This window comes from Monodelphis domestica, chromosome 4 (genome assembly GCF_027887165.1).
Source record: "Monodelphis domestica isolate mMonDom1 chromosome 4, mMonDom1.pri, whole genome shotgun sequence".
NCBI classification, from domain to species: domain Eukaryota; kingdom Metazoa; phylum Chordata; class Mammalia; order Didelphimorphia; family Didelphidae; genus Monodelphis; species Monodelphis domestica.
In genome coordinates, this window is record NC_077230.1 from 389,425,201 (window position 1) to 389,452,817 (window position 27,617).

The following is a 27,617-nucleotide window of genomic DNA, read 5'->3' on the forward strand; positions in this document are numbered from 1 at the left end:
GCCCCTCTTTTAAAAATTCCTAAGTGTCTAAATCCAAACACCCTGCAGTCATGCTTTGGGCTATGTGCTGGAAAATGAGACCAACTCTGGCTGAAGTGAAGAAGGGATTTCTATCCCTTTTGTTAGAGTAATACCTTCTTCCTTTTCTCTTGCTCTGAGAGCTCTGGAGCACTTGGCACAGAATGGTTTCCTGTGAGCCCCTGCTGCAGTGTCAGTGATGTTACCTTGAATGATTTGATCAGCTGCTGGCTCTGCTAGAGTCTGGTCTCAAGAGACAGTAGCCTGGGACACTCCACAGTGCACCCAGAGCCCCTGCCATCTTGCTGCCTCTCTCCCTTCCTCCATGTTTTCTTAGGCTCTTCCAGATCCAGCATCCTGAAGGATTTACATTTCTTTCTCTTTCTTCCTTTCCCTTGACCTCTGGGAGGAGGGACACCTTGGTCTGACTTGCTGATCTGACAATGACTTGCTGGGTAGGCTTGGCTAGACTCTTAATTCCTTAGGTGGTTTTCCATTTTCTGGACTTGAGAAATAAAGGGGTTAAACTGAAACTCCAAAGTCCCCTCTGATTCCTTTATTCGGATCTTTTCCTCCTTCTCCCCTTCCTCCTTTTCCTTCAACTTCCCAGCCTTATCAGTCTTCATAGTTATTGCTTCACAGTCAATAAAATCAAACAGTGTCAGAGCCATACAGGTCCTTGGAACAAAGTGTAGGGACTAGATTGGGGCCTCTGGCGTAGTAGAATGGATCACATTAGAGGATATGGAAGACCTGGGTTCAAATTTTACTTCTAATATTACTAGTATGTGACCCTGGATAAATGTCTTCACTTCTCCGAGCCTCAGTATCCTCTTCTGTATAATGGGGATAATAATCCCTGGAGCACCTACTTTCCAGGATTATGGTAAAGTCCTTTGTAAACTGGGCTTTTAAAAAATAGTACTGGGCATTTATATAATAGCACTTTAAAGTTTCAAAAATATCTTCTATAAATTAGTTCATTTGACCATTGCAAAAACCCTGAAAGGTTGGAGCTATAATTATCCTCATTTTGCAGCTAAAGAAACTAAAAGGCAAAAAAGGTGAGTGACTCTCTCAGTCCCAGAGCTCATTCATGTCCAAGACAGGATTTGCTGGCTCAGCCATTCTGTCCCCTGTGCTACTAGCTGTCTCCCATAAAGACTGACTTCTCATAAATGTTTGGGGAATTGGATTAAATGTTAGAGCTGTTTTTAATCCAACTAACTCATTTTGCAAGTCAAGAAATGAAACAAGGAACAGATAAAATGCCCGGGCTTTCTTTAAAAAAAGGGACCTTAGCTGAAGCAAAATGGAAAAATAGTGTATTTTCCCCAGCACAGTGCTGTGGGTTGGAGGATGAGTGTAGCACAGGTTAAGGCTATCACCCAGGGCAACCCAGTTCCCCTCACCTCCAGAAAGCAGAGCTTGTTTGCCAAAGATTGATGCCTGTAGCAGAGAGAGATTTATTTCTCTTGAAGAAAAAATCAAAGCCATGCAAAGATTGCTGGAAAATTGTGCAGCCTCAGTCCAGATGTGCCTTGTAAAGTAGGGCTGGCATTGCAGTTGCACATGCCTAAGCTCATTGGTATGTTTGCTTGGGGGGCTATTGCACCTGTGTATATGAGAAAGAAGCTCTGTAAAATACCTGTCTCAGGTCCACAGTCAGTAAACTGGGGCTGAATACACAAACACTCTGTGCTCTTGGGGGAGTCATGGATGAGGGCAAGTACTTTGACCATTTTCAGTGGTGTCAAGTTTATCTTCTGTGATTGGCAGATATTAAATCATGCTAATGCAAGAAGTAGCATCCCAGCTTTATGTAGCAGCCTTCCATGAACAGCTTAGAACACTACATTACTACCACCTGGGCACCACCTTCTGAATGGAGCATTGATAAGATGCTAACTGTTGTCCAGAGGAAGATGACCAAAATGGGTAGGGGTCTAGAAAACCCATCACACTGGAAGATCTATTGAAGGAAATGGCATCATTTTACCTAGAGGAGAGAGGGCTGATTTGGGACATGACCTAGAACAGTTATCATTTGGAAGAGGTATTAGGCTGATTAGGGATTAATAAGTGGACTTTATAGCTCAAGATAAGAATGAACTCCCTTTTAGTGGGAATTTCCAGAGGGATAACAGGTCTCCATCAATGGAAGTGGTCCAGCAGAAAGAAGCTGAATGGTCTCTACTTATAAGGTTGCTGGAAAGGTTATTGTTTCAGGATGGGCTGAACTAGAGGACCCCAGTGAACTCTCCTTCTACTTCCTATACTGAATGATAGTCAGAAAACGAGGGGCAACTAAGTAGCACAGTTTAGAGAAAACTAGGTCTAGAGATAGGAGGTTCTAGGTTCAAATCTTACTTCAGACACTTCCTAGCTGTGTGATCCTAGGCAAGTCACTCAACCCCAGTTGCCTAGCCCTTACCATTCTTCTGCCTTAAAACCAATGTTTCAATCTGAAGCTTTAGGAAAACCAATTTGACAGTTGAATGGAGGTTAAACTATAGTAGAGAGAGGCTTAATTCTAAGACAGAAGGTAAGGGATTTAAAAAATGGGGATCATTTCTGCTTGGGATTCTCTGCAGACTGGGACAATAAGAATGGGAAGGGAATTTGTGGTGGATTGGAATGAAGACCAGACTTCTTGATCATTCGTTTGTCTTTTGTCCTTTATACACATTTACACATCTGTGTATATTGCTTCTTTTTCCTAGCTGAACACCTGAGGTGGATGGTCTCTGTTGATCAGAACCAACTGTTCATTCTCTCATTTGTGCCCATTCAGCCCCAGAACAAAAGGCGGGCTGAGCAGCAGGTTGTAAAGGAATGAATGGCATGTCAAAGAGAGTAATTTTTAATGGAAACATCCCTGCCAGTAACAATATGTGCCCGTCCGACTTGGGGACCAGCAGTAAAGAGCCCCCACTGAAGACCCGGGCCCTGTTCCTGGTTCTGCTCTTTGGTTTTCCCTTCTTAGCATCATCCTTTCTAAAAGGAGAAGGATGAACTACATGGTCTCTGAGGGTGTTTCCAACCCTGACATCCATCCAGCAATGTTCCGAAGGCCCTGATATTCAATCTGACCATATACCTCTTGCTGGTTCCCCACAATGGGCAAATGCCACTGCCCTCTGGCTGGATAGCCAATGAAAATGAGCTGTCACTGTCTGGTGGAGACTATCTGTCGCCTTAGCTCATATCTCTTGGCAAAGAACATGCAAGCTGAAAATAAGCCTCATGGATCATCTTGTCAGTCAATCAACAAACATTTAGAGCCTACTCTGGGCAGGCACTGGGTTAAGTACTAAGGCTTAAAAAGAAAGACAGAAACATGCCCTTCACTCACAAAGGAGCTCCCTATTTTAATGGGGGAGACAACATATAAACAATTATCTTCAAAAAATAGATAATAGGAAAAATTGGAGATAAAAGGCTCAGAGAAGGGATTCCTGTAGAAGGTGGGGATTTAATGTGGATTTGAAGAAAGCCCAGAAATCCAGGAGGGGAGATGAGAAGGGAGACAGCTCCAGGCACAGGGGGTAGCAAAGGAGGTGGGAGATAGTGTCTTTTATAAGGAACAACAAGAAGACCAGTGTCACTGGATCACATGATGATGGGAAAGCTGTAGGAAGACTTCAGAGGTAGAGGGTTAGAGAAAGACAAACAGAAGGGCAGCTAAGTGGCTCAGGATAAGCACAAGACCTGTAGATGGGAGGTCCTGGGTTCAAACATAGTCTCGGACACTTCCTAACTGAGTGACCCTGGGCAAGTCACTTAAACCCCCATTGTCTAGTCTTTACCATTCTTCTGTCTTGGAATTGATACTTAGTATCTATTCTTAACACAGAATTTTTTTTAAAAAGGCCACACAGAGCATTTTATCATTGGAGTTGATTAAATAGGAGAATGTCATGGTCAGACTGGAGCTTTAAGAAGAATCACCTTGACAGCTGAATGGAAATTGGACTGTAATGGGCAGTGAGGCAGACAAGCAGGCAGAAGCAGTATCAGAGATGTTAGGTAGGTAAAATCTATTGGGCGTGGCAACAAATTAGATGGTGTTAGGAAAGTTAGGAAGGGGGGAGGGTTGCTATAAGACATCCATTTTGAGATGTCCAGTTGACAGCTGGCAATAACAAGACTGGAGGTCATAAAAGAGGTCAAATAAATCTGAAATAGTCAGCATAGAGATGGTAATTAAATCCTTTGGAGTTGATGAGATCTTCAAATGAAATAGGATACAGCAAACCATGGCACTGAGGGCTAAATCCTGCTTTTGTACTGGAGCTAAGAGTGTTGTGTATTTTTTCTTTCATTTTTAAATAAAGCTTTATTGTGTTAAAAATGATTTTTTTAAAAAAAACTTTCTTAGCTAAAGGGCCCCACAAAAATAGGTAGCCAGCCCTTGAAAATTTGGCCACCTCAGGGTAGGAGTAGTGGGCCTAGAACAATGCCTTGTGGAACACCCATGATTAACAGGCATGACTTGGATGAAAATCCAGCCTTAGAAGAAGGGGTCAGATAAGTAGGGGGAGAACCAGGAAAACTTAGAAAGAAGAGAGTACCAAAGAGAAAAGTGTCCCTTAGTATGAGGGTAGGAGTTAGGGAGGAGAAAAAGACTAAGCCAGGCACTGGTTTCATTGAGGTGGAAAGAAAAAATGTCCTGGAGGCTAGTATGTCAATACCACCAGTATCTTGAATGAACCTCCAAGAAGAATAATTTTCCAAATGATGATGCTAATAGCAAATACCTCACAAAAGGATTTTAAATGATTAAGGAATTCTTTCTTGGTTTTTCTATTTAGTGCCTTTCTTTTTTTTAACTCTTACCTTCCATCTTAGTATATTAATACTAAGTATTGGTTCTAAGGCAGAAGAGCCATAAGGGTGAGGCAATGGGGGTTTAGTGACTTCCCCAGGGTTCACATGACCAGGAAATGTCTTTAGGTCAAATTTGAACCCAAGACCTCCCTTATTCTCTATCTACTTTGCCACCTGACTGTCCTAGTGCCTTCTTAAGGACAAAGGCTCCTTTATTTGACCTAAAGTGGAGGAAGAAGACTCCTGCCCTCTTCCCCTGCTTCTAATGCTAAGGTACCTGGTAAAGCCAGTTTCCCTAGTGCCTTCCCATATGTGCTGTATTTCTTTAGATCAAGGCAGAGTACACAAACTGAGGTCCAGTTTTGTAAAACTGCTCAGAATGAAGGAGGTAAGGATGACTTCTTACATTTTTGAATAAAATTTTATTATATTTCATTCTTAGCTCTCAGCTATACAGAAATAGGTGGCAAGCTGGATTTGGCTTATGGATAGTCTGCTGATCCATGAAAGATGACTGCTAGCTTTAGCTAGGCAGTGCTTTAGTAGAATATAACAATTTTAGGGTCAAAAGAACTGAGTCCAAATACTGACTTGGGAACTTTGGGTACTTTTGGTAAGTAATTTAACTCCTCTGGGCCTCAGTTTCCTTCTCTATAAAGTGGAGATAACAGTTACCCTAGCCACCTCAGCTATTGTTACAGAAGCATTTTGTAAGGTGTAAAGGACTATATAAATGTGTTATTCAAAGTTAAATTCCTCCTTCCTTTTAATCTGTACAAATCCCTTCTTTCTGAATCTTCACAGTACATAAATGTCCCACATAGTTTAGTGCACCTAATTTCACTGTTTTCTCTACTTGGCTTGTAGATATAGCGAGTCTTGGCTACAAATAAGCTGTTAATGCCTACACACACACACACACTCTCTCTCTCTCTCTTTCTCTCTCTCTCTCTTTCTTTCTCTCTCTCTCTCTCTCTCTCTCTCTCTCTCTCTCTCTCTCTCTCTCTCTCTCTCTCTCTCTCTCTCTCTCTCTCCCTCTCCCTCTCCTTCTCTCTCTCTCTCTCTCTCTCTCTCTCTCTCTCTCTCCCTCTCCCTCTCCTTCTCTCTCTCTCTCCCTCTCCCTCTCCCTCTCCCTCTCCTCTCTCTCTCTCTCTCTCTTTCTCTCTCTCCCCCCCCCCCTCTCTCTCTCTCTCTCTCTCTCTCTCTTTCTCACTCTCTCACTCTCTCACTCTCTCACTCTCTCTCTCTCTCTCTCTCTCTCACTCTCACTCTCACCCACCATGGCCAGGGATTGAGTAATTCACACTTAAAGCTCAGATTCCTGAGATTTCCATCCTGGGTCTTTACGCACACCTCAGTTTCAGACACTTCATAAAGCTTTCTGAGCCTAAATATTTTCTTTTCTTCTCACTTCCGTGGAACAGGTCATTCTGAGTGTGAATCACATTAGGTTGGAGAGCTTCATTTTTCACCCACCCCCTACCCCTGAAGTTACGTGGTTAGGAATTAATGGACATAAAGGCTGTGTAGTCAGCCATTACATTTTTCAGCCTGGAAAAGTGATTTCTATGGGCCTGTGGTGGAGGAGAGCCTTACTGATGAATAAAGCCTTTCGTCTCAACTCAGGAATTTGCCTTTGCTTCTTAGACTAAACCACTATGAAGGTTAAATTGAAATTGTCTTGTTGATAAGGATAATGACTCACATTTCTAGAGTGTCACAAAGTGCCTTCCCCACAGCAGACAGTGAACTAGGAATAGCCAAATATTACTATGTTCGTTTTACAGATTTACAGAAAACCACCAGCTAGGAAACAATCAGAATTGGAATTCCAACCCAGTTCTCTTTAGTCCAGAGTCCAAACCTAGAACCTCACTAGATTTCTTTTGCCTGTCTGCACAGGATACAATTGATGTTAAGGTTGTTCCTGGTCTTCTGCTCAATAAGAGGCATAAATGATGCTATGGAAAGATTACTCACTGGACTTGGTATCAGTCCTGTGCGATCTTCAGTGAGTCTCTTCATTCCTTAACTTAAAGAAAAAGAAAAATAGAGTAATAATTGTCATGTTTTAGCTTATGTACCAGTGCTTAAAAATAGACATTTCTCTTTGGGAAACCTCCATTTAAATGCTATCCATTCTCTACAATCCATCTGTATTTAGTATGTTTCTTCCACCCGTCCCCATGAGCTTTCCAATCTATTTGTCATTCTAAGGCTCTTCTTACAAGGGAAAACAGATCATTCTGAAGGAGAAGGGCCTCTTTGCTCACATTGCCCCCAGCTGTGATCAGTAAAAGGCTTGCTCCCTTCTTTTTCTCCTAGAAAACCAGTGAAATTCTGACACTCTTGGGCATTGGCAAAACACCCGGAAGGCTTCAGCTCATGCCTATCCCAGCATGCCCTCAACACATGGCTGTATTGGATTGTTCCCATTGACGTGTGCGAAGCCCAAGAGGGAGTCATCGGCAATGGCCAAGCTGCCTGATTGAAATGGCATGTTAGCATTTAAACAATATTAATACTATTTGACTCATTAAATATACAAAGGCCAGTTTAAGTGCTTCCATGTGTGTGCTGTTAGCTCGGGCAGGAGCCTCGTCAGATGGCTTCATGTGGTTTCAGACAACATTTTAGTACATTCTTAAAATACCCACAAAAGCCTTTATGTAAAAACTCATAAATGTGAACCACATAAAAATTATTTTTTCCCCTGTTCCATGTCATTATGATCAAAGTACAGTAGGTAAAAATAAATTTCCAAAAGCTTGTTGAGATCCCTTTTTAATTAATGTTTCACGCGCAAAGCAAGCCCATAAACCATGTAACAGGGGAATTGTCTGTAGACCCTGTAATAATTATTCTGCTAGTTGTCTTAGAGAGTATGTTTGGGGAACTCTCGACAGCACTTGTTGGGTTGACATTTCTGGGTGACTATAAAATAGCAATCAATCCCTTTGCTCTCTTTACCTGTGGTATCAGGCAGGTTGGAACTTGTGATTGCTGTGGGCTGCAGCCATTCCTTTAGGTCCTGGAAATTCAAGACTGATTCTTGAATAGTGAGGGCTATTTGTTTTAACTAGTTGATTCAACCAGGGATACCCTGGTTCCAAAGAGGGATGTGAGCTAACTTCAGTGAAGAGCTTTGAGGAGGCACCAGAGATAAAAATGCTTTGCAAACTTTAAATCACTGTATAAATACAAACTATTATCAGCATTGTTGTTATTCTCTAGTTCAGTAGCAGTGATTTATCATTGAACACCAAAGCAAGGCCAGTTAGTATCTGGATAGCATACTACTTCTGCCACAGATCTTTTGGTCCTTTTGACCTTGTTAGAGGAGCCATGAGGAAGAAGAGGAAGGAATACCAGGAGACATAAAAAGCTGAGGAACTCTGGAGAGAAACTTCTCATCAAAGATGAGGAGAGCTGGAGAATTTTCCCTTTTGCCAGGCCACAGGGTGGGGCACTGAATGGGAAATGACCAGTTCCACCTTATAAAATGTCAACATACTCCTATTTTTCTTTCTGGACATAAACAGAAAATTGGGGGAGAAATGGAGGCTCCCTAAGCTTTGGAAGGCTGTCCGGCCCCCAAGATTTCTCCTGGTTTCCTTCCAGGCTAGTTCCACCCTCTCTGTTTCCTCCAGCGTTCCAGTGCACATGGGGTTAGCATCCACCCAAGAACAACATGGTATCATGGATTTGGGAAGTTGAGTGATTGGCAGGCCTCAAAGACCCAAAACTTTTCAGCTGCAAAACTGTTTAGGGAGCTGATTGATGAAAATGCCAGCCGGGTTCCAAGCTGTCTTTCCAATGTGGCCTTGTGGTCACCAGGCCAAAAGTAGGAGGGAATTAGTGACCCTCCCTCTTCCCCAGCACATAGGGATGCCACAGTCATAAAGTTGTTTTTCTCCCTTTTGACTTGAAGCTGCCCTCCCTACAGACAGACTGGACGGAAAATTCTCCAGGTTTTAGAATCCAGTGATCAGCTGCCTAAAGAAATAGTGTTAACAAGCTTGTTGTGGGCTGATTCAAGCTAATTTGGTCATTATTGTAGGCTTGACTAATAATTTAGCTTGCTGGCTCAAGGAGTCATTAAAATCTGACAAAATAGGCAGGAACACTTGCAGAACTTATATTGCTGGATTTCTCCAGGGCACTGTAAAATTCCAGGTCCTATAATAGCTTCAGTTTTGAATCCTTGTTAAATTTCTCTTGAATGTTCTTCAGGAATACAGGTGATATGTCATGGCATTGCCCCTATGGATATACAGAAATGACCCAGGGTAGAGCATTACTTTTGGATATGTGAGATCCTCAAAATGGGTGGATTCACATTAGGATGGCCCTCTCTCCAGGCCCAGGTTACCTTCCTGAGTTGTTACTTTGAAACTGTAGGATCAAGCTTGATTCCAGGAGATAATCCAACAGAGTCCTAGAACTGGGCCCAAAAAGTATAGGAAAGTGTACCTGAAAATATCGTTAAGCAGCTCTTGGCCAAATGGAAGAGAAAGGCTGGAAAGATGAGAGGTGCTTTTCTCCTGAGCCTTGGATGGTGAAACTAGGCATGAACGTTTCACATTTAATAATACCTGGGCCTCCTTCCTTACAGGTATTTTGAAGGCGGTGTCTCCTCTGTCTACCTCTGGGATCTGGATCATGGCTTTGCGGGAGTGATCCTCATTAAGAAGGCTGGCGATGGATCAAAGAAGATCAAAGGCTGTTGGGATTCCATCCACGTAGTGGAAGTTCAGGTACAAACACTGACACAGTCAAGAGCCAGAACCACAGGAAAAGAGGCGGCATCTGATTCAGGACAGTTAAGCCCCATGATCCTGGATAGTAGCTAATGTTTCTCATTTTAACGCAAAGGGTGGATGAGGTAGAGTTAAAAACCCTTTTAATACTGGAAAATGCCCTGAAGCCATTTGGACAAAGATAAGTCAAAATTATATAATAGTAATAACAATGATAAAGAAACCAGAAGTTTTGAAAATAGGTCTTTTCCCTAGATGCAGACTCATACTTGGAAAAGCTAAGCCTCTGTAGATAGTTAACCCCTTTATCTCAATTAAAAAAACAACAACAAAATACACAGTTGGGCAATGGGGGCAGTATCTTGTCTCTGTGTTCAGCAGTGACCAAGCATTCATTGATTCTGCTATGCACTAGATCCCCTGCCAGATGCTGGAGAGAAGAAGATAAAATGGAACTTGTCCTTGCCTTGAGGGAACTTGTGTTCTATCAGACAAACATACTTAAATATATACAAAATTAAGTCAAGCCCATGGCACTTTGTCTTCAAGGTAATTTGGCAGGGGGCCAAGGGTATATCAGATTTCAAAATGATTTGGATCTTTAAAGAAAATGTGTAATTCAAAATCAAACATCTCAGTACCTACTTGGTGTGAGGTGTAGTGAACCCAGAGACAAAGAGAAGTATTCCCTCTCTGTAGTAGCTTACAGGTTACCAACGAGGAAAAAAAAACTTTATCTTAAGATATAGGGGATCAGGAAAGGCTTCCTCTAGAAGAAAAGTTTGATCTAAGCCTTGAAGAAGCCAAAGATGAAGGATAAGTGCATTCCAAGCACCAGGATGGGAGATAGGGCCTGCCAGCAAGAAGGCCAGTCTGGCTACTCCGTAATATACCATAAAACTAGGAAGATAGGTGTTAGTGTACAGGACTCTCATATGTGATCCTAAAAATAGTAGGGAAATACTATTGTTTCTTCAGAAAGGGAATGATCTGCACTTTATGTTTGGAAGCTTTCTGGAGGATGATTTGGAGTTGAGCCAGAGAGAGCAATTAGGAACCCATTGCAATAGTCTAGGCAAGAGATGACAAAGGCCTGAACAAAGCTGGGGGCCATGTGTATGAGGGATGTTATAGAAAGAGAAACAATAGGATTTGACAGTAAATTGGATATGAGCAGTCAGGGAAAGTGAAGAGTCAATAATGACAGTGAAATGGCATTGGCCTTGACAGCAATAAGAATATTTGGAATATTGCTCAGTTTGAAGGGAAAAGTAAGGACAGAATCTGAGTTGAGACAATTAGAAAAGCCCAGTAAACAGTTTAGGGGAGGCTATCACTCAAGAGAGAGACTAGGGCTGAATAGGAGAACTAAGATAAAAGGTCAGAGAAAGAGAAGGTGACTTACCTACCCTTAGGGGGCAGAGTAGAGGTGATTATTCAGGAAATGAAAGTGGAAAAATAGTGGGCTGACTGAAGGGCAATGCTGGCCAGACGTGTCATGATGCAGCATCATAACATCTTGGTCCTAAAAAAAAGCCATCACATTTAGCTATTTTGATATCACCAGTAACTTTGGAGAGCATATTTTCATTTGATAAGGTCAGAAACCAGTTAACAAAGGTTTAAAAAGAGTGAGAAGAGAGAAAGTGTATGGCAGATAATGAGGACTCTTGCCCTGGCACTGATCTCCCTGCCTCTCATCTTCTGCTAGTCCTCCATCCACACAGCTGCCAGGGTGGTATTCCTAAAGTGTGGGTTTGACCATGTCCCTGTGTTTGTCAAATCCATCTGTGTCACACACACATATTACCCTAATTTCCAGTGTCTCCCTGTTACCTCTAGACTCCAATACAGATTCCTCCTCTCTTTGGCTTCATTTTAAAAAAGACCCTTCACAACTTTGCTACTACATGATTGTGCTTCTTACATCCTCTAAGCGAACCTTTGTGCTGTCCACCACACACAAACTTCTCTCTGCTTTTGTACTTGGTGTCTCTCATTTCTGGAATGCATTCCCTCCTCACCCTCATCTCTTAGAATCCTTCCTTTCTGGTCTTCCCTCCCTTGTACATCTTCTGTATATACCCATGTATGTATGTGTTGTTTCCCGCATTAGAATGTAAGGTCCCTTTAAGCTGAGATTGTTCCTCGAATTGTATTTGTATCCTCAGTGCCTGGCACAAAGTAAACCTTCAGTAAGTGCTAGCAGTTTGATTGCCTTGATGAGAATGCAAGTGTGTGTTTGCTTTCTAGCCATCCTGGGTGGGCCACTTGTACTCTGTGCATGCTTTCTCTGACTTCTCCATCTCATCCCCCACCAGGAAAAATCCAGCGGTCGCACTGCCCATTACAAGCTGACCTCCACAGTGATGCTGTGGCTGCAGACCAATAAATCAGGCTCTGGTACCATGAACCTTGGAGGCAGCCTCACCAGACAGGTACAGCCTCGCATCCATTCTCACATACCTTACCCATTTTCAGAGTTATTTCCTTCAGGTCCACAGGCAGTGGTGCTGGGCTTACATGGGTAGGCTTGACTTGGACTCTGCCAGTTCCTCATAGCCTAAGTGGGAAAAGGACAAGTACACAATAGTCACGGGGACAAGTCAGGTGAAGGTTGTTGAAGGGGGCACAGTGGACATTAAGAAACGGAGATGGGACCGTGGCTGCCCAGTTGTGCTGGGAGGTCAGCACAAACAAGTCTAGAGGTCTGCATTAAGCAAAGACAGTGGAAAAAGGAGAACAGTATAATGTGATCAAGCAGTGATGAGCAGGGTCCCCTGCCCCGAACTTTCCTCTCTACCACCCTGCTGCCAGAACAGGGAGACCCTCTTCAGGACTACACATACTTCTGGAAAGAAAAAGGCCCACACTCTTTTCCTAGCCATAGAATCAGTGGTCCTAATGCCAAAGGAAACCCTTCACTTATTCATCCCCCTGCTTTCCAGCAATGCTACATGCACAATCCTTCAGGAGGAGAGCTGCTTACCCAACTGGACAGAAGCCCCTTCCTTGCTGGAAATATGTTCTTGTCCTCTTGGGACCCTCAGGGAGGAAGGAGCTGAAGGGACTCCAGAGGAGTGTTCTCCCCAGCTCCTGAATTCTCTGCCACCTGGGAATTCATTGAACATCACAAATCTGTGTCCGGAGACACTCCCTCCATCACTCACTGCTCTAAACTGTTTATAATAATTATGCCTGCTTTATAGTGACCTGGACAAATATTTAATCCTTGGCCTTCCTATTAGTTTAAATCAGAGCTGTCAAACTATGGCCAGAGTCTGGTTCTGGGCTTGATGTGTAGGATAGCTTGTGCCAAGCTAAACTTGAGCTGGTGAGTGGCTGTCTGTCCTTAACACACCTTGGCTGAGACTGTCGGGCCTGACTCAAACTAATTTTTGCTCTTGAGCCTTTAATGAAGAAATTCATGCTTCTGTCATCATTTTAACACTGCTCAGAAACCATCTGAGCCATATTAAAGTTGAGGCTGCTTTCAAATGTGTAAGTAAAGGTTAAAAGGGAGTGAACGTAAAGGGGAAAAATTGATGAGGACAAGCCAGGTAGTCTCTGAACAAACTGGGCTAAATCTCATGGTTGAGTGGGACAATTGAATTGGACAATTCCCCTCTCAAAAGGTGGGGTATCCTCAAATGCATCCTGCCTATAGAAGTGTATTGGTATATTGGGGGGAAAGGCTATGTATTTATAGTTGGGAGACCTGGGTTCAAATCCATCCTGCTACTCTATACATCAGTGGCCTTGCCTAGGCAAATTATTTCATCTCTTTGGGACTCTGGTCTTGTAGCCTCTTCCAGCTGTAAATCCTGTAACTCCTATCCCTCCTGTCAGCACAAGCTGTGAGCAGTTGGGAAATGCTTCTTCCACAATTTCTGGTGACTTGTGAGGTGCCAAGAAGCACAGAGCACACTGGTACCAGAGAGGTCAGACCTGGAACAGGCATAATGGAACCCATAGTATGGCCCAAGTTCCTAAGAAAGGACTCCCAGAGACAACGTAGTCTTGTGTACAGTGAGTGTCTGAGGCCAGATTTGAATTCCACTCTTCCTGACTCCAGACACAACATTCTATCCACTATCACCTGGAACATGGACATTCCAGATAACATCAGAATATATTGCATTCATAAGATGACAGAACTTGAAGGGCCCTAAAAATGACCAAAGACCAAACTAGGAGGGCTTTAGAATCTAGAATATCTTATCAGAGCTGGGAGGGATAGGCCTTTGGGTAGCCAGTCATAGTGTTAGCTCTATGAGACTTTAAAGATTCTCTCATCTAGTGAACCTCCCTTATTTATTTTTTGGTGTTTTTTTTTAACCCTTACCTTCCGTCTTAGAGTCAATACTGTGTATTGGCTCCAAGGCAGAAGAGTGGTAAGGGCTAGGCAATGGGGGTTAAGTGACTTGCCCAGGGTCACACAGCTGGGAAGTGTCTGAGGCCAGATTTGAACCCAGGACCTCCCATCTCTGTGCCTGACTCTCAATCCACTGAGCCACCCAGCTGCCCCCAATACCTCTTATTTGACAAGAAAACTGAGAAGAGAATCACCTTAGGTAGTGGAACTAATTGTTGGTCAAACTGAGGCCAAAACCAGGTTTGTGGTTCCTAACATCCCCGCACTGCTTACACAAATGCAAAGTGCTTCACTTCCTTCTTGGGTCTCACAGGAACCAGCTAGGATGGATGCCAGTGGATTGGACCTTTGCTCTTTGTTGACCATAATAGGAGAGCCCTGTGACAAATTTATGAGTATCCAAGTGAATACATAGTTATCACTGGGATGAATTTTCTGTCCTGCTATGTTATCCTTTGGCCTCCTCTTGCCCCTTCTTCACCCCTCAACTTTCCATTCCTACCCTCCAAACAGAGACTTACACTTAGAACAAACCATGATAATTAGATCCTCCCCCTCACCTGGGTCACAGACCCCCTTTTACTGTCCCAGCTTTGACCCCTACTTGGATAAAAACCCGCATTTGGGTTTTAGAGCCACATAAAAGGGTGGCTTTTCCATCTGACACAGTGCGATGGAAACCAGCCTAGACCCTGTTGAGGATCATCCTTAGTCCAGGACAGACGAGGTAACTCAGCTTCACTTCCAACCCTGTCTTCCTGGGGAATTACACATGGCCCAGACACGAAAAGCTATCTCTCTTCCCCATAGAAAGTTGGGCAGGGCATTCATTGCCCTTCAGTGATAGACATCTGAATCTCCAGGGGCTGTGGAGTGACCTCAGTCACAGTCTTCAGTAGTTCATCTGATTTCCCACCTTCCCATCCCCATCTTTGAGAGCTGTTATTGGAAAGAATATAGATTACATGAGATTAGCTTGACTCAGGGGCGAACTTCTCACAATGTGGCCTGAGGACTGCACCTGAACAACAAGGGTGAGGGGGGTGCAATTTCTGCTGCTCCTGCCCCATCCAAGCTGCAAACCATAGCAAAGCATGTCCATCTTGTCAAAAGTATATGAACCAAGTCTTAGTGCAAGAAAATCTTCTGCTGGTGCCTCATTTCAGTCTCCTGAACATGGGGCCTGTTAGTTCCTGCCAAGCTGGAGAGACCTGACAGTGGACCAGAGGCCACAGCAACAAGTTGACTGCAGCACCATTTTTTGTCTGTAAGATCTTTCAACTATGAAGACTGACATCCTGTGTCACTTAGAGGGAATGGCCTTCACACCAAAGACAGTTTAGGAGTCTTAGAAGGCATCGGTCTCACTGTCAGACCCTCATGTAGGGGAATTAGGAGATGGGTCCAAGTGAAAAATACATATAGCAAGAGAAGTGGCAATATGTTAAAGAGGAAGTTGCATCACAGGGTCACTCCAGTGTGACAGTGGGAGATGTGGGAAAGAAGAGAAAACATAAATCTCTGGGGAGGGAGCCAAGGTTTCCAATCTGGGCTGTGGCTCTGCAGATGTGCATTTGATATTTTTTTCAGACACTCAATATTTAGCAATGAAGGTGGAATATTCTGCCGAGAGGGGAGATTAGGCCAGTCATTTGCAAGCTGAATTCACTTCCCACTGAGCAATAGTCACCCCATGATATATCACCAAGCAGTAAAACATCAGTGGAGACCCCCAGCCATTTATCAGAACAGGAAAATCCTTTCTGACTTGAGCTAGGCAATTAGACAAAATCATATATTTCCAATGAACTGGAAAAGCCCATTACCCCCTCTTCCAGATGTGGTGGAATAAAGGGAAGTTGGGCTGGGGGAGAGGTTGGGAATATCATGTTCATCAAGGAGAGTTTAAAGACTACAGCTGTGGGCATGTACCTAGTGTTTCATAGAGCTATCTAGATTCAAAACAACATGAAGAACTGCCTAGGTTGAACCACAGTGAGCATTCAGGGGGCCCAGTGGTTGACCATAATGGTATCTAATTGTTGGTGAATACCAGAAGCCTAAAAGTTGTTTACCTAGTTCTTGGTTGAAAAGAAAGGAAAAAAATCTGGCCTCAAAAACTTTAGCTATGTGACCCTGGGCAAGTCACTTAACCCCAATTGCCTACTGTTCTTTTGTTTTTGAACCCATATTTAGTATCAATTCTAAGAGAAAGTGCGGGGGGGGGGGGGATAGAGACAGACAGAGAAGAGAAAGAGAGTTCTACATTAAGGAGGAGAACTCAGGAATCATTCACTATACACTGAGAGAATAGGGGAATGGGGGTGGTCTGCTGAACAGCACTAACTGATGTTAGAAGTAGAAATGATGGAAATGTTCCAGGATGTCTGAGAATCACATCGAGATTTGCCTCTGCAGTGCCTGTAAAAGTGAGTTGCACTTTACCTATCCTGGAAACTGAGATGTTTTTAGCATCATCTGAAATGTGGGTCCAGGTCATAATTTTCTCTCATTTATCTTACATTGTGAGCTTGGAAAAATGCTAGCATGCTGAAGAGCAGAGCAGATATGACCATTCACTTGTAAAATCCAAATGACATCTCACAGTTTCTAATCAAGACCTTTTCTCCAAGTCTCCCAAATTCAAGCAGGAAACAGTTGTCCACCGTACTGGATCTTCAGACTCCACTGGAATCACCACAATCACCTCACAAAACATCTGTGTATTCACGGCCCATAAAAAATGTTTTTTTCTTCTGGCATCAGCTTTTATAAGAATGTATAACATATGCATAGCAAAAAAAAAAAAAACTTCTATTTTTGGCTGGTGTACATTGCCAGTGAGCTGACCCTGACCAGGTGTAGAAGGAGTCAGCAGGAGGTGTCAGTGGAGAGCCTGTAGAAACACATTTATGAGTGCCAAGAACTCCCCTGCTGTTCCTCAAACCATCTTGCTCTTCCCTTCTTGCCCTTCCACCCTCTGGCCGCATCACCCCTGCCCAAAGTAGAATTTCAAAGTACTTAGGCCCTAATTTAGTTAGGGTACTTAGTCTCCTCTAGTGAGGAGGAACTTCCTGCACGGGTGAAGAAATTATCACTAGAGGAGACTCAGTCCACACCTGAGGCTGCATTGGTTGCAATGGCATTGGAGCAAGTATCCTTGCTTTTGAGCTTTTCAGTGTAATTGTTAGGGAAATCTGGCCTTAAGATACTTCTGGTTTTGTGAGACAAAGAAAAGGCAGATAAATGGGAAGAATGAGTCAGCCATGTGAGTCCACCCTTATGATCAGGACCCTGTGCCAAGAATGCTGTCCTGACTCCAGACCCCTGCTGTTTGCTCCACTGGAGCCCTCACTTCTATTTGGCCTCTGCCCCTTCCCTAGGGTTGCCAGGAGTTAGATTGCCAGCCTCTCTGTGGAGCCTAGGGGGCAGGGAAAAGTGTTTGCTTAGAGTGGTGCATATGGGTCAGGTGTGCCTTTTCTTTCAGCCCCCAACTTTTAGCTTAACCAACAATAATCCACTAGCCCCTGCTTCCTCCCCCCTTACACCCCCCACCCCCAAGCAGATCTCTGAACTTTCTTCACTGTGGACATAGAAACCATTTCTAGAGAAGAGAGGACACAGAAATATTGCAGGTTCATTTCCATGAGTTCCATTTAAAAACAGGTAGACACCATCCCCACCCGTGCTTCCATGTGTCACACACACACCACCACCCCATGTTGCTTTAAATTATATTTAAATTCATCATCTTGGAAATCAGTGTTTACTTATCAAGTTTGTTTCAGCAAACATTTACAGACCTGTATAGTATGTGTTAGACAAGTAAGGAGCTTTAAAGTAAACCTTTAAGCTTCATGGTCACTGTAAAGGGACATTCTGCAACATCTAGCTTGGCCTGTCAAGAGTTCTTCCACAGGGACCTTCCCTATTCCTTCTCTGCCTTAAAGGTTGCCCAAAGTTTTCTGAAAATCCATATTTCCAAAGATTCTTCCCATAATTTTTCTTGAGAAATAATTATTTTATACTCTAGGCTTTCCATCTCTCCCCTCCCCCCCCCCCCATCCAGTCTTTCAAAAAAGCCATCTTGGCAATACCAGAGGGTCTTCAGTGTCTTTCAGAATGCCAAGATTGGCCAAGCCCTTGGAGGTTTTCTATTGCAAGCTGCCACTTAGTGCAGGAATCTTCTCCACACCACCCCTGACCAAGGAGAGGTCATTTGGTCTTGGCTTGAATACCTCCAAACCACTACCTTGCAGGGCAGCCCCTTCCTTTTATGGAGAACTCTGTTAGAGAGTTTGACCTTGATATTCTTCCCTGTTTGGTCTCCTTGTAATTTCTACTCGGGGATCCTGGCTAGTTCTCCCCTCTAGAACTGCACAGAACAGTTCTCCCTCCCCGCTTCCATATGCCCTGCCTTCAGATAGTTGAACAGAGTGAGACTTTCTGTCATTTGTGTCCTGGGCAGTTTCCAGATCCTTTACCATGCTGGTTGTGCTCCAGCTTGTCAGTGTGCCTCTTTCTTAAAACACATCAGGGTTATTGCTCTACCAGATCTGACCAGTGCAAAGAACAATGAGACTGTCATAATACCTAGAAAAATGGAACCTAAGGTTGCATTAGCTTTCTCAGCATCCATGCTCCACTGTTTAGTTGTATTCACAATACCTCTCGAGATGAAATGCAGAATCTGCCCAACATGGGTTGGTTACATAGATAGTTAGTGGCAAAACCACAGCTAGGAAATCTTTGTGGCCCAAGCTAGAGTTCTTTTCACTCTACCATATTGTCTCTCTTACTTGAAAAATAAGAATAGTAGTAATAGCAGCTATAGATCATCTAATCCAGAGGTCAGCAAACTAAACTCAATGATTTTTCAGCTCACAGACCATACAAGAACAGGTAGCAGGCTGGCTGCCTTTTGCCTTCTTACCATAATGTACTTCATAGGTTATATCCTTAGTAGCAGGATCACAACTAGAAAGTCAAGTCTTTAGGTCTAATGTCTTCATACCGCACCCAACACTAGCCAGGAAAGAAGAAAGTCCATCTGGCCTGTGAGAGAGTCAATACAAGCGTCATTATCCCCTTTTTTACAGATTAGGAAACTGAGGCCCAGAGGGGCTCAAGGGCTTGTCCAAGGTTTGAAATCTAGTAAGAATTAGAGCCAGGACTTGATTCCAAATCCCTCCATATTGACTACATAACCTCATCATCCCAGGGGTCTACAGAGCATGAGCAAGGAAATTATCATCAGTTATCATAGTCCTCAGCCAATAGACACCAGTGCCAGAAAGGTCTCCGTATAAGTGCACATTTGCATGCATGTCTCCAGTGTATGTATATACATATGAGGGGGGTGGGGGGGGGTGTACGTGTGTACATGCTTACAGTGTAACAAGACGAAACTGCAGAGCACAGAGCCAGAAGGGCACAGGTAACATTTCCCTGGTATTCATTTTTGGTACCAGGTACATTCCCCATACACAGTGTGCCCAGCATAGTAATACTTTGCACTTAACAATGCACTAAATGTCTTTTAAGAGGCAGCTAGATGACTTAGTGGATAGAGTGCCAGGCCTAGAATCAGGAAAACTCATCTTCATGAGTTCAAGTCCATCCTCAAGCAATAGCTACATGACCCTGAGTAAGTCCTTTAACTCTGTTTGCCTCAGTTTCCTCATCTGAAAATGAATTGGAGAAGGAAATTACATGCCACTTGAGTATCTCTGCCAAGAAATCCCCAAATGGGTCATAAAGACTTGTTCATAACTGAAATGACTAAATAACACAAAATATCTTTTAAACTCAACTGGGGATGCATAGATTTCTTGGGATGCCTTTACTTACCCTAGAATGATGAGGAGCAGAATTCTTAAGCCAGATTGGTGTTGGTCAAACCAATGGTATACCTCAACTTCTAGACTAAAATCTCAGCAACAAAAAGGCCTTCGGGCCATCTGGTCTAATCTGTAACTCCCCATGAATTCTACTTTCCCATGACAAGTGGTTACCTAGACTTGAGTCAAAGAACTGCTATGAGCACGAACCCTTTTCCTATGTGAGAACTCTTCCATTTTAAGATCACACTTTCTGTGATACATCCACCCCAGATTGTATTCCACAATTTCAGCTCTTTCTTACTCTCCAGGTCCTATGATGGGCATCGTGAAGCCTAGGTCCCTGAGATCTATTTTCTCTGCTGGGTTACATGATCACCCCTCTGAGTTACTTTAAGGGTAGCCTTGCCCTAGAGGCTCACTGATAGTGAAGATGACCTCTTGAAGTCCCCTTCTAGAATTGACTGACTCTGAGATCAGGAGACTCAACAAATGCCCAGTATCAAATCATTCAGACTTTGGGAGGCTAGGGCTCCCCTGTAGAGTAGGGATCCTTTTGTGGTGGTCTCCAAAAAATAGGCATTGTACCTTTTCTACTCCTCCCACTGGTTTTACTCTGCCTTCTTAGTGACATTGCAAAAGAAGGGGGGGGGGGTTAGGTGGAAAAGAAAATGTTCAGCTTTAACTACAAGTGCCACCTTCTCTGCCTTATCCATCCCCAAACAAAACCTTCCTCAATGCTTGGCCTGTTAATTGGTCTCACCCCAATTCCTAAAGCTTCTTATTAGCTGATATGTATGACGTGTGGCGAGGGGATGGTGATAGATTTTAATCAAAAGGGACTTTGAGGGGCATTAAACCCAACTCCCTCATTTTACAGAGGAATGGAACAGATTCACGAAGGGTTAATGACTTGCCCAAAGTCACATAGGTGCCAAGTAGCAGGCTGAAGTTTTGAACCTGGGAACTCAGGCTCCCAAAAGCTCTCTCTTCATTTAGCCCAAGATTGTGATCAGCACTAGGTCATTTGGACATATTATACCCTTTGCTATAATGCTTCTCAATAACATGAGGCCTCTCTGAATTTTAACAGATGGAGAAAGATGAAACCGTGTGTGACTCCTCCCCACATATAGCCAACATTGGACGCCTGGTAGAGGTAACTACTTGAAAAAAGGGCCCAGAGCTGTGTTGGTTTGGACACTCTCCAAGTGGGAGGTTGAGGTTGAGATTGCCAGTTTGAACAAGTGTTTTTTGGAGCTTGTGTCCAAGCTGGTGAAGCATTTCACTCGATCTCTTGTCCAGAGGTGATGACATTGTTAACCCTGAAACTTACTTGCTACTTTGGGACCCTTTACATGACTCTCTTCTAGAACCAGACACTTCAGAACTGGAAGGGGCTTTGAGATGACATTTGAAAAGATCTTGACACATTGCTTGGCCTATAGCAGGTGCTTAATAAGTGCTTGTACCTTCATCCCTCCTTTTCCTCTTAAAGAGATAATTCCATTTAACCCACTCATTTTACAGAGGAGGAAATGAGACAAATGAATGGCAAGTCTGGGATTAGAACCCTTGACTGTCTTCTTCGTCTTTCTCCAGCTGCATAGCAACTCTGAACAGGTTTTCTGGCTTTCAGCTCTGGGAAAATTCTTCCCTATCCATCTGGTTGGATGGAGACTGGACCACACATGACAAAGCCACCCTCATCCCATAGTGTAGTCAGTGTCCCGTTTCTCCTTCACCCCACCCCCCACCCCCCAAGACTTTAGCTTGTTCCTTTCCGTGTCCCCATGAGCTGAACTACCCCTAGTTTGTGGAGTAAGAATGGAACCTGGAGGTATTAAGAAGACTGACTCTGGGATTAGAGTTGGTTACCACATTAGTGTGTTGGTCTAGGCCAGGGTTCTTCCTGCTTCTTCTGACTCAGGAGGAGAGCTGGTCCTAATAGACTATGTCCATGCATACAGACCCCATCTCCCAAGAAGGGTAGGACTGCCAGTTGCTTTCCCTTTCTGAGCCCTACTTTCCACCTCTGTAAAATGAAGGGACTGAACTAAGTGGATTCCAAGGTCCCTTCTAGCCCTGAAGTTCTGGGGTGCTGTGGTACATTACCAGTTATAATTTAGCCTTGGTGACCACTGGGTTGTGGGTCTTGGAGGGGGAGTGTTCTTAGCAGGAATCTAAATAGGTTATTGGCCTTTAGAGCTGCCCATTCACTTTGGATAATGAGAAAACTCTTCTCTGTCCTGTGTGTGAGCCTAAGCTTCCCTCTGGTGGTCATGGAGAGTTATTATACAGAGGATGGGATTGTGGTTGTGAAAATTTCTGGGTAGATGGGGCTCTTCAAACTGCCGGCTATGATTCCAGATAACTATTTTCCCTTCATAGGATATGGAAAATAAAATCAGAAGTACGCTGAATGAGATCTACTTTGGGAAAACAAAGGACATTGTCAACGGGCTCAGGTAACAACAGGCTTCCTTTCTCATTTTCTGCATCTCTTTACAGGTGTTGGGATTGCCCTTTTAGCTCCCTCCAGTTACCCCAGAGCTTTTGACTGTTGGACCTAAGAGGAGCCCAGAGTTATGTTGGTATTGGGCAGTAGGGTCAAGGCATAGTTGGTCAGGGTTCCTGCAGTGGGCCTTGCGGCTGATGGCCAGAGCAAGCCAGAAATGTTTTGCTCAGACAGTTGCTCTAGAGACAAAGCCTTGTCCCTAGATTCCTCTCTACCACTAGCCACATCACTGCCTCTTTTAAGTAGCGGCAGGAAAGCTAGTGACTAAAAGAATGTCAATTTTTTCCATATTTGGAAAGTACTGGGTAGTACTGACCAGGATAGGTAGGATTTGGACTGGGGTGCCAAAGGTTGAGTTTGCCCTCAAGACTTGCCTAAATTGCTTACTTTACAATTTGAAATATAATGAATTGAAATATAAATTAATTTCTCCCTCCCCCACCCCCCAACCATCCCTCTCCCTGGGATTTTTCCATCCCCAGACGGGAAATCCAACCCCAAGCGCTCCAACTGGGGAGTTTTGCCTAGTGCCTTGGCATGGGAGAGACTACCTCCCTGCCGTCAGGCTTGCTTCCACAGAGTGAGACTTCCCTTGTGATCCCCACTCTCAAAGCAGGTCCCCAGCAGCAAGTGTTAACTTCCATATACCCCCGACACTGCCACGCACATCCCCAAGGCAGCCAGCTTCTGCGAGGAGACTGAGGAAATGTGTCTTTAGGTCCCTCTGCCCTCCTTTGAGAAAAGCCAGAGCAGGCTTGCTGGGCTCCAGACTCCAGCCCTAGTCCCTCACCTAGGGGCAGGGTTGTGGCCTGGGTTCCCCTTCCTCTCTCCTCCCCTTGTTTTTCTGACCTGTGTGTGTTTCTGCCCTTGGTTTTTCCTTTGCTCTCCCACTCCCTGTCCTTGGGTCTTCATTCTCAGCCCACCAGCTTCACTCATTTCTAAACTACTCTCTGTAGATCTATTGATGCTATCCCTGACAACCAAAAGTTTAAGCAGTTGCAGAGGGAGCTTTCTCAAGTGCTGACTCAGCGCCAGATCTCCATCCAACCCGATAACTAAGTCGATCCAGGTACCGCCTGCCCGCCCGCTGCAGAGGCACAGGGAGGCTTCTCACTAAACTGGGCGGTCTTTGTGTACAGCCACTAACCTCCCACATCCTCAGGGGGTTTATTAACAAGCAAGCACCTTAATCCTGCAGGCGCCTGTCATGTCATCTACCCTCTGTAACAACTAGATGAGTGTGAGTGAGTGTGAGTGAGTGTGTGTGTGTGTGTGTGTGTGTGTGTGTGTGTGGCTGGGGGAGGTGGGAGTGGGGGGATGGGTGGGGTGGGGTGGGCTTGTGTGTGTGCCTGCCCATGGACTCATCATTTACACTATGGTCAGAGGTTGGAATGTGGAAATCTAGTCACTTCTTGGTTGGATGTTGCCCTCAGAGGGCCTGATTGCTCTGGAGCCAGAAGCCTCTCGGGGGGGCAAAGGGGCAGAAGCAGCTGTGGCATTCGAGAGAAGAATGAGCTGGGCACAGCTTTTCCACATTTCTGCCTCTTGCCACCTCCATTTTCCATGTCATGGAGTAGAAAGAACACAAGTTCATCTTCTGGTTCTGCGGCCTAGCCCCTGAAGCGGGCAGGTCAGGTCCATCCCATTGGTCAGGAGAGCAGCTGAGACTCGGGCCAGGGAAGTGCCTCTCCTAGATGGCTTAGGATGGATGAATGGTTAGACCCCATTGTTTGACAACAGCATTGTGCTGCCAAAGGGCCATCAGATTTTACTAAGAACCAGGCCCGCTTGCATGCTTCCTCCAAAAGAGAAGGCAATACTGTGGCCCAACTTCCAGAAGACTCTTTCCTTGTATCTGGTCTCCATGGGGCAGGGCTGGCCTTGAAGAAGACACCATAAAGTGTGGCTGGCCTGGTATCTGGGCAGAAAAAAAGGCCAGAGCCTTTAGCAGTGGCTCTCAGAGCCCTGGTCACCTGACACAATAGGAACTGACCTCAACTAGTCTCCCCCCAGCTCTCATGTTACATATGTCCCCTCTCAGTGCTAGCCTGAGAAGAGGGTGGACAAGAAACATCATTTTAGCCTGGGATCTATTTGTCTAGATGATACCAGCAGTATCTCCAGAGAGCAGAAGGGAAATGCTTTGAAACAGAAACCATCCAGAAAGTAAACTTTGTACTGGCAGAATCCGTAACCTGGAAGGGTGAACTCCCCAAAGCTGTTATCTCTACTTGGGCCCCAGGGGGTTGGGGAGGTAGCACCTTCAGGGGATGGGGGGACACTTTGAATGATGGTCATGGGCTTGACCAAAAACCCCTTTTTGTTGTAGCTGCTCTCATAGCCTTCTTTCCCAGCCACAGTTTAGTCCATAAGTTCCAAGACTTTCCCTTAGAGAGCCAGCCTAGGACCTCCCACTGTCCTGATGCCCTTCTAATGGAGCTGGAGTTCCATTCTTAGAATGTAGTTTGGGCTCCTTTTCCCTATCGACCCATCCCTATTTCTATCCAGTTGCCAACAGTTGTTCATTCCTTGTCCCCTCTCCAAGCTCCAGACTTTCATCGACTTTGACCTCAATGAGCTCAGCTGCTGTTGGACCGTCACCTGGCCCTGGAGGCTTAATACTAATCCCTGGCTCGTGGTACCCTTCCCCTGTATATCAGGCTTTCTTAGTCTAACTCCGATGGTCTATCGGTGCACCTTTGTGCCTCAGACTACTCTTAAACCCCCACCCCAATACCCAGGCACAGAGACCGGGGGAGAAGTGGAACAAGGGATCTTCTTTTATCACAGGAAATAGCTATAATGGAGGCAGACGTCCAAACAGAGAAGTAAGAAAAACTTCACAAGGACGTTGGGGCCCGCTTGCTTGTGCATCTTTGTCATTGGCTTTAAATTGTTCTCTTTTTTACTAAAAGTTCTCTAGTGCTCATGAGGAAATGGAGAAAGTGTTGGAATAGCCACAGAATTGACATTTCCCAGCCAGGACCCAGGCCCAGGCCATATTTGGATTTGCTGTCCAAACTTTGGGGCTTCTTCACAACATGAAGCATCCCCAGGTCCTAGGGACCTTCTTATGCTTGTTCAGCCCAGCAGAATGAGACACTATTAAAGCGCTTTTGTACTTAGACCATGTGTGTGTTGTTTCTGTGAGCCCTGGCACCCACTGCCAGGGCTTCTGACTCCCTGCCAAAGGTCTGCCTGCCCCTCTTCCTCCTCCCTCCTCCTCCTCTTGGTGAGCCCTAATCCAGGGTGTGTTCTTCTTTTTCCCTCCCTCCCTACAGGTCTGTGCAGACTTTTGCAGACAAATCAAAGCAAGAAGCCCTTAAAAACGATCTGGTGGAGGCTTTGAAGAGGAAGCAGCAAAGTTAGACTCCTCCTCCCGCTAACAAGCCGCGCTGTGCACTCACTAGATTCCTTCCTTAGAGAACTCTGCCTCCGCCGCTGCCCTCCCCACGTCACCTAACAACCCGCATCCGAGCTGCGCCATCTCCTGTGAATAAAGCTCTATAAGTCTGAGACCGACTTTCCACCACATTTTCCTACAAGACCTTCCTTCTGGGTTTCCATGGAGACCACAAGTTGTTATTGGGTTGATTTATTTGTTTTATTTGTTTTTTTGGTTCTCTCCCCCCCCCTGTTCCCTTCTTCCCCCCCCCCTTCCCCAATCCATTTATAGACATCAAACACAATCCATCTGTATGTCCAGACCCTCCTTATCCCCTTCCACCTTTTTTGTTACATTGGTGTAAAAAATGTAAAACAAAAAAAATTTATGAAATACTGTGGTGTGTGAAAGGAAAAACTGGAAATCCAATTCCACGTGTGTGTGTGGGAGCTGTTTGGGGTGGGGGTGGGGGGACCCGAGAGGGATTGGTGAGGGAGGAGGGGAAGCAGCTCTGAGAGGAGGCTGAGGTGGGTCCTCAGTGTTGTTCTCTAGACTCACCCCCAGTCCCAAGGAGATGCTATTTTCGGGGAAGGGTGGGGGGGGAGGGAGCGGGAAATCTGCTTTACCGTTCTGCTCTTCTATCTAGCCTGAATTCAGGCGCTTTTCTGTCGATTTTTATGGAATGCAAAAAGGGTTTTTTTGTTTTATTTTGGTTTTTTTTGTAAAGCTTAAACTGAAAAAAAAAATTAAATAAAAATAAATCTACATCTTATACTTGAGCCTCCATACTTAAGGAAAAAAAAAAGAAAACCATTTAAAAAAATAATAAAAAGAAACTGGGAAGCAGTAAACATCCACCTTCTTGATTTATTCCCTAGTCCTGTCTAGCCTGTGGGTTATTCAGAGTCCTGTGCACAGGTAGTAGTATTGGGGGAAAGTGATTCTCAATCCCAAGATGGCCTTGTCACCACAGAACCCACATGGAATGAAAGCCATGCTGTTAAAGGACTCCAGGCCTGCCCCCTTCTTTCCCAGTTCTCCCACCCCTGAAGTGCAACTCCCTTTTCTATGTGGGGAAGCCATCCTAAGGAACAGGCCTGGATCTAGTGGAAATGTTGAAAAGGGATCTTAGAGACTTAATCTAAACCCCTCATTGCAGAAGATACAGGCCCAACCAATGAGGTGACGTGTTAGATCAGGTCTCAGAATAAGGATTTTAATTCAGGACACTAGCAATTAGAAGTAGAGTACTCACTACACTCAACTCCATATGAGCTCCATTGACACCCCATTTTCTAGCCCATGCCTCTCCATCTTTTTCTTTTAGCATATTTTTCCATGTTTACATGATTCATTTTCTTTCCCTTCCCACTCTCAGAGCCGACAGGAAATTCCACTGGGTTGTAAAGCCTAAACCCCAAATCACATCCCCATATATACCTGTGATAGGTGATGTCATATGTTTTGTGTTTCTATTCCCATAGTGCTTTCTTTCAATGTGAATAGCAAGCATCCTTTTACATAAGTCTTTACATAAGACTTTACATAAGTCAAGTGTCCTGGCTTGCATTGCTGCTAGTAGCAAAGTCATTACATTTGATTTTTCCACAGTGTTTTGCTTTCAGTGTACACTGTTCTTCTAGTCCTCATTTCACTTTGCATCATTTCATTGAGATTCTCCCAGTTCATATGGAAAGCCTCCAGATCATCAATCCTTACAGCACAATAATATTCCATCACCATCATATACCACAATTTGTTCAGCCATTCCCCAATTCATTTTACATTTTGTAGTGTTCTCTATCTCCTGCTTGGTATTAAATTATTTTTTCTCAAGGATAGCATGAGGGACTTGGTCAAATGCTGTGCTAACATTCAGATAAACAGTTTA

At 44.4% G+C, this 27,617-nt stretch overlaps 1 protein-coding gene across 4 annotated transcripts in view; it reads left to right on the plus strand.

The window, feature by feature from the left end:
• Window positions 1–26,498, plus strand: part of CAPZB (capping actin protein of muscle Z-line subunit beta) — a 161,104-nt gene extending 134,606 nt beyond the window's left edge. For 2 of the 4 annotated variants that reach the window (XM_056795690.1, XM_056795688.1), the window contains exons 5-10: window positions 9,464–9,605; window positions 11,930–12,046; window positions 20,917–20,982; window positions 22,215–22,291; window positions 23,298–23,410; window positions 25,623–25,857. In XM_056795690.1, the coding sequence (XP_056651668.1) occupies window positions 9,464–9,605; window positions 11,930–12,046; window positions 20,917–20,982; window positions 22,215–22,291; window positions 23,298–23,400 (505 nt within the window). In that variant the 3' untranslated portion in view covers window positions 23,401–23,410; window positions 25,623–25,857. Of the gene's footprint in view, window positions 1–9,463; window positions 9,606–11,929; window positions 12,047–20,916; window positions 20,983–22,214; window positions 22,292–23,297; window positions 23,411–25,622 lie in introns of all 4 variants that reach the window. The other 2 variants (XM_056795691.1, XM_056795689.1) reach the window with 1 other exon arrangement.
• The last annotated feature ends 1,119 nt before the right edge of the window (window positions 26,499–27,617 follow it).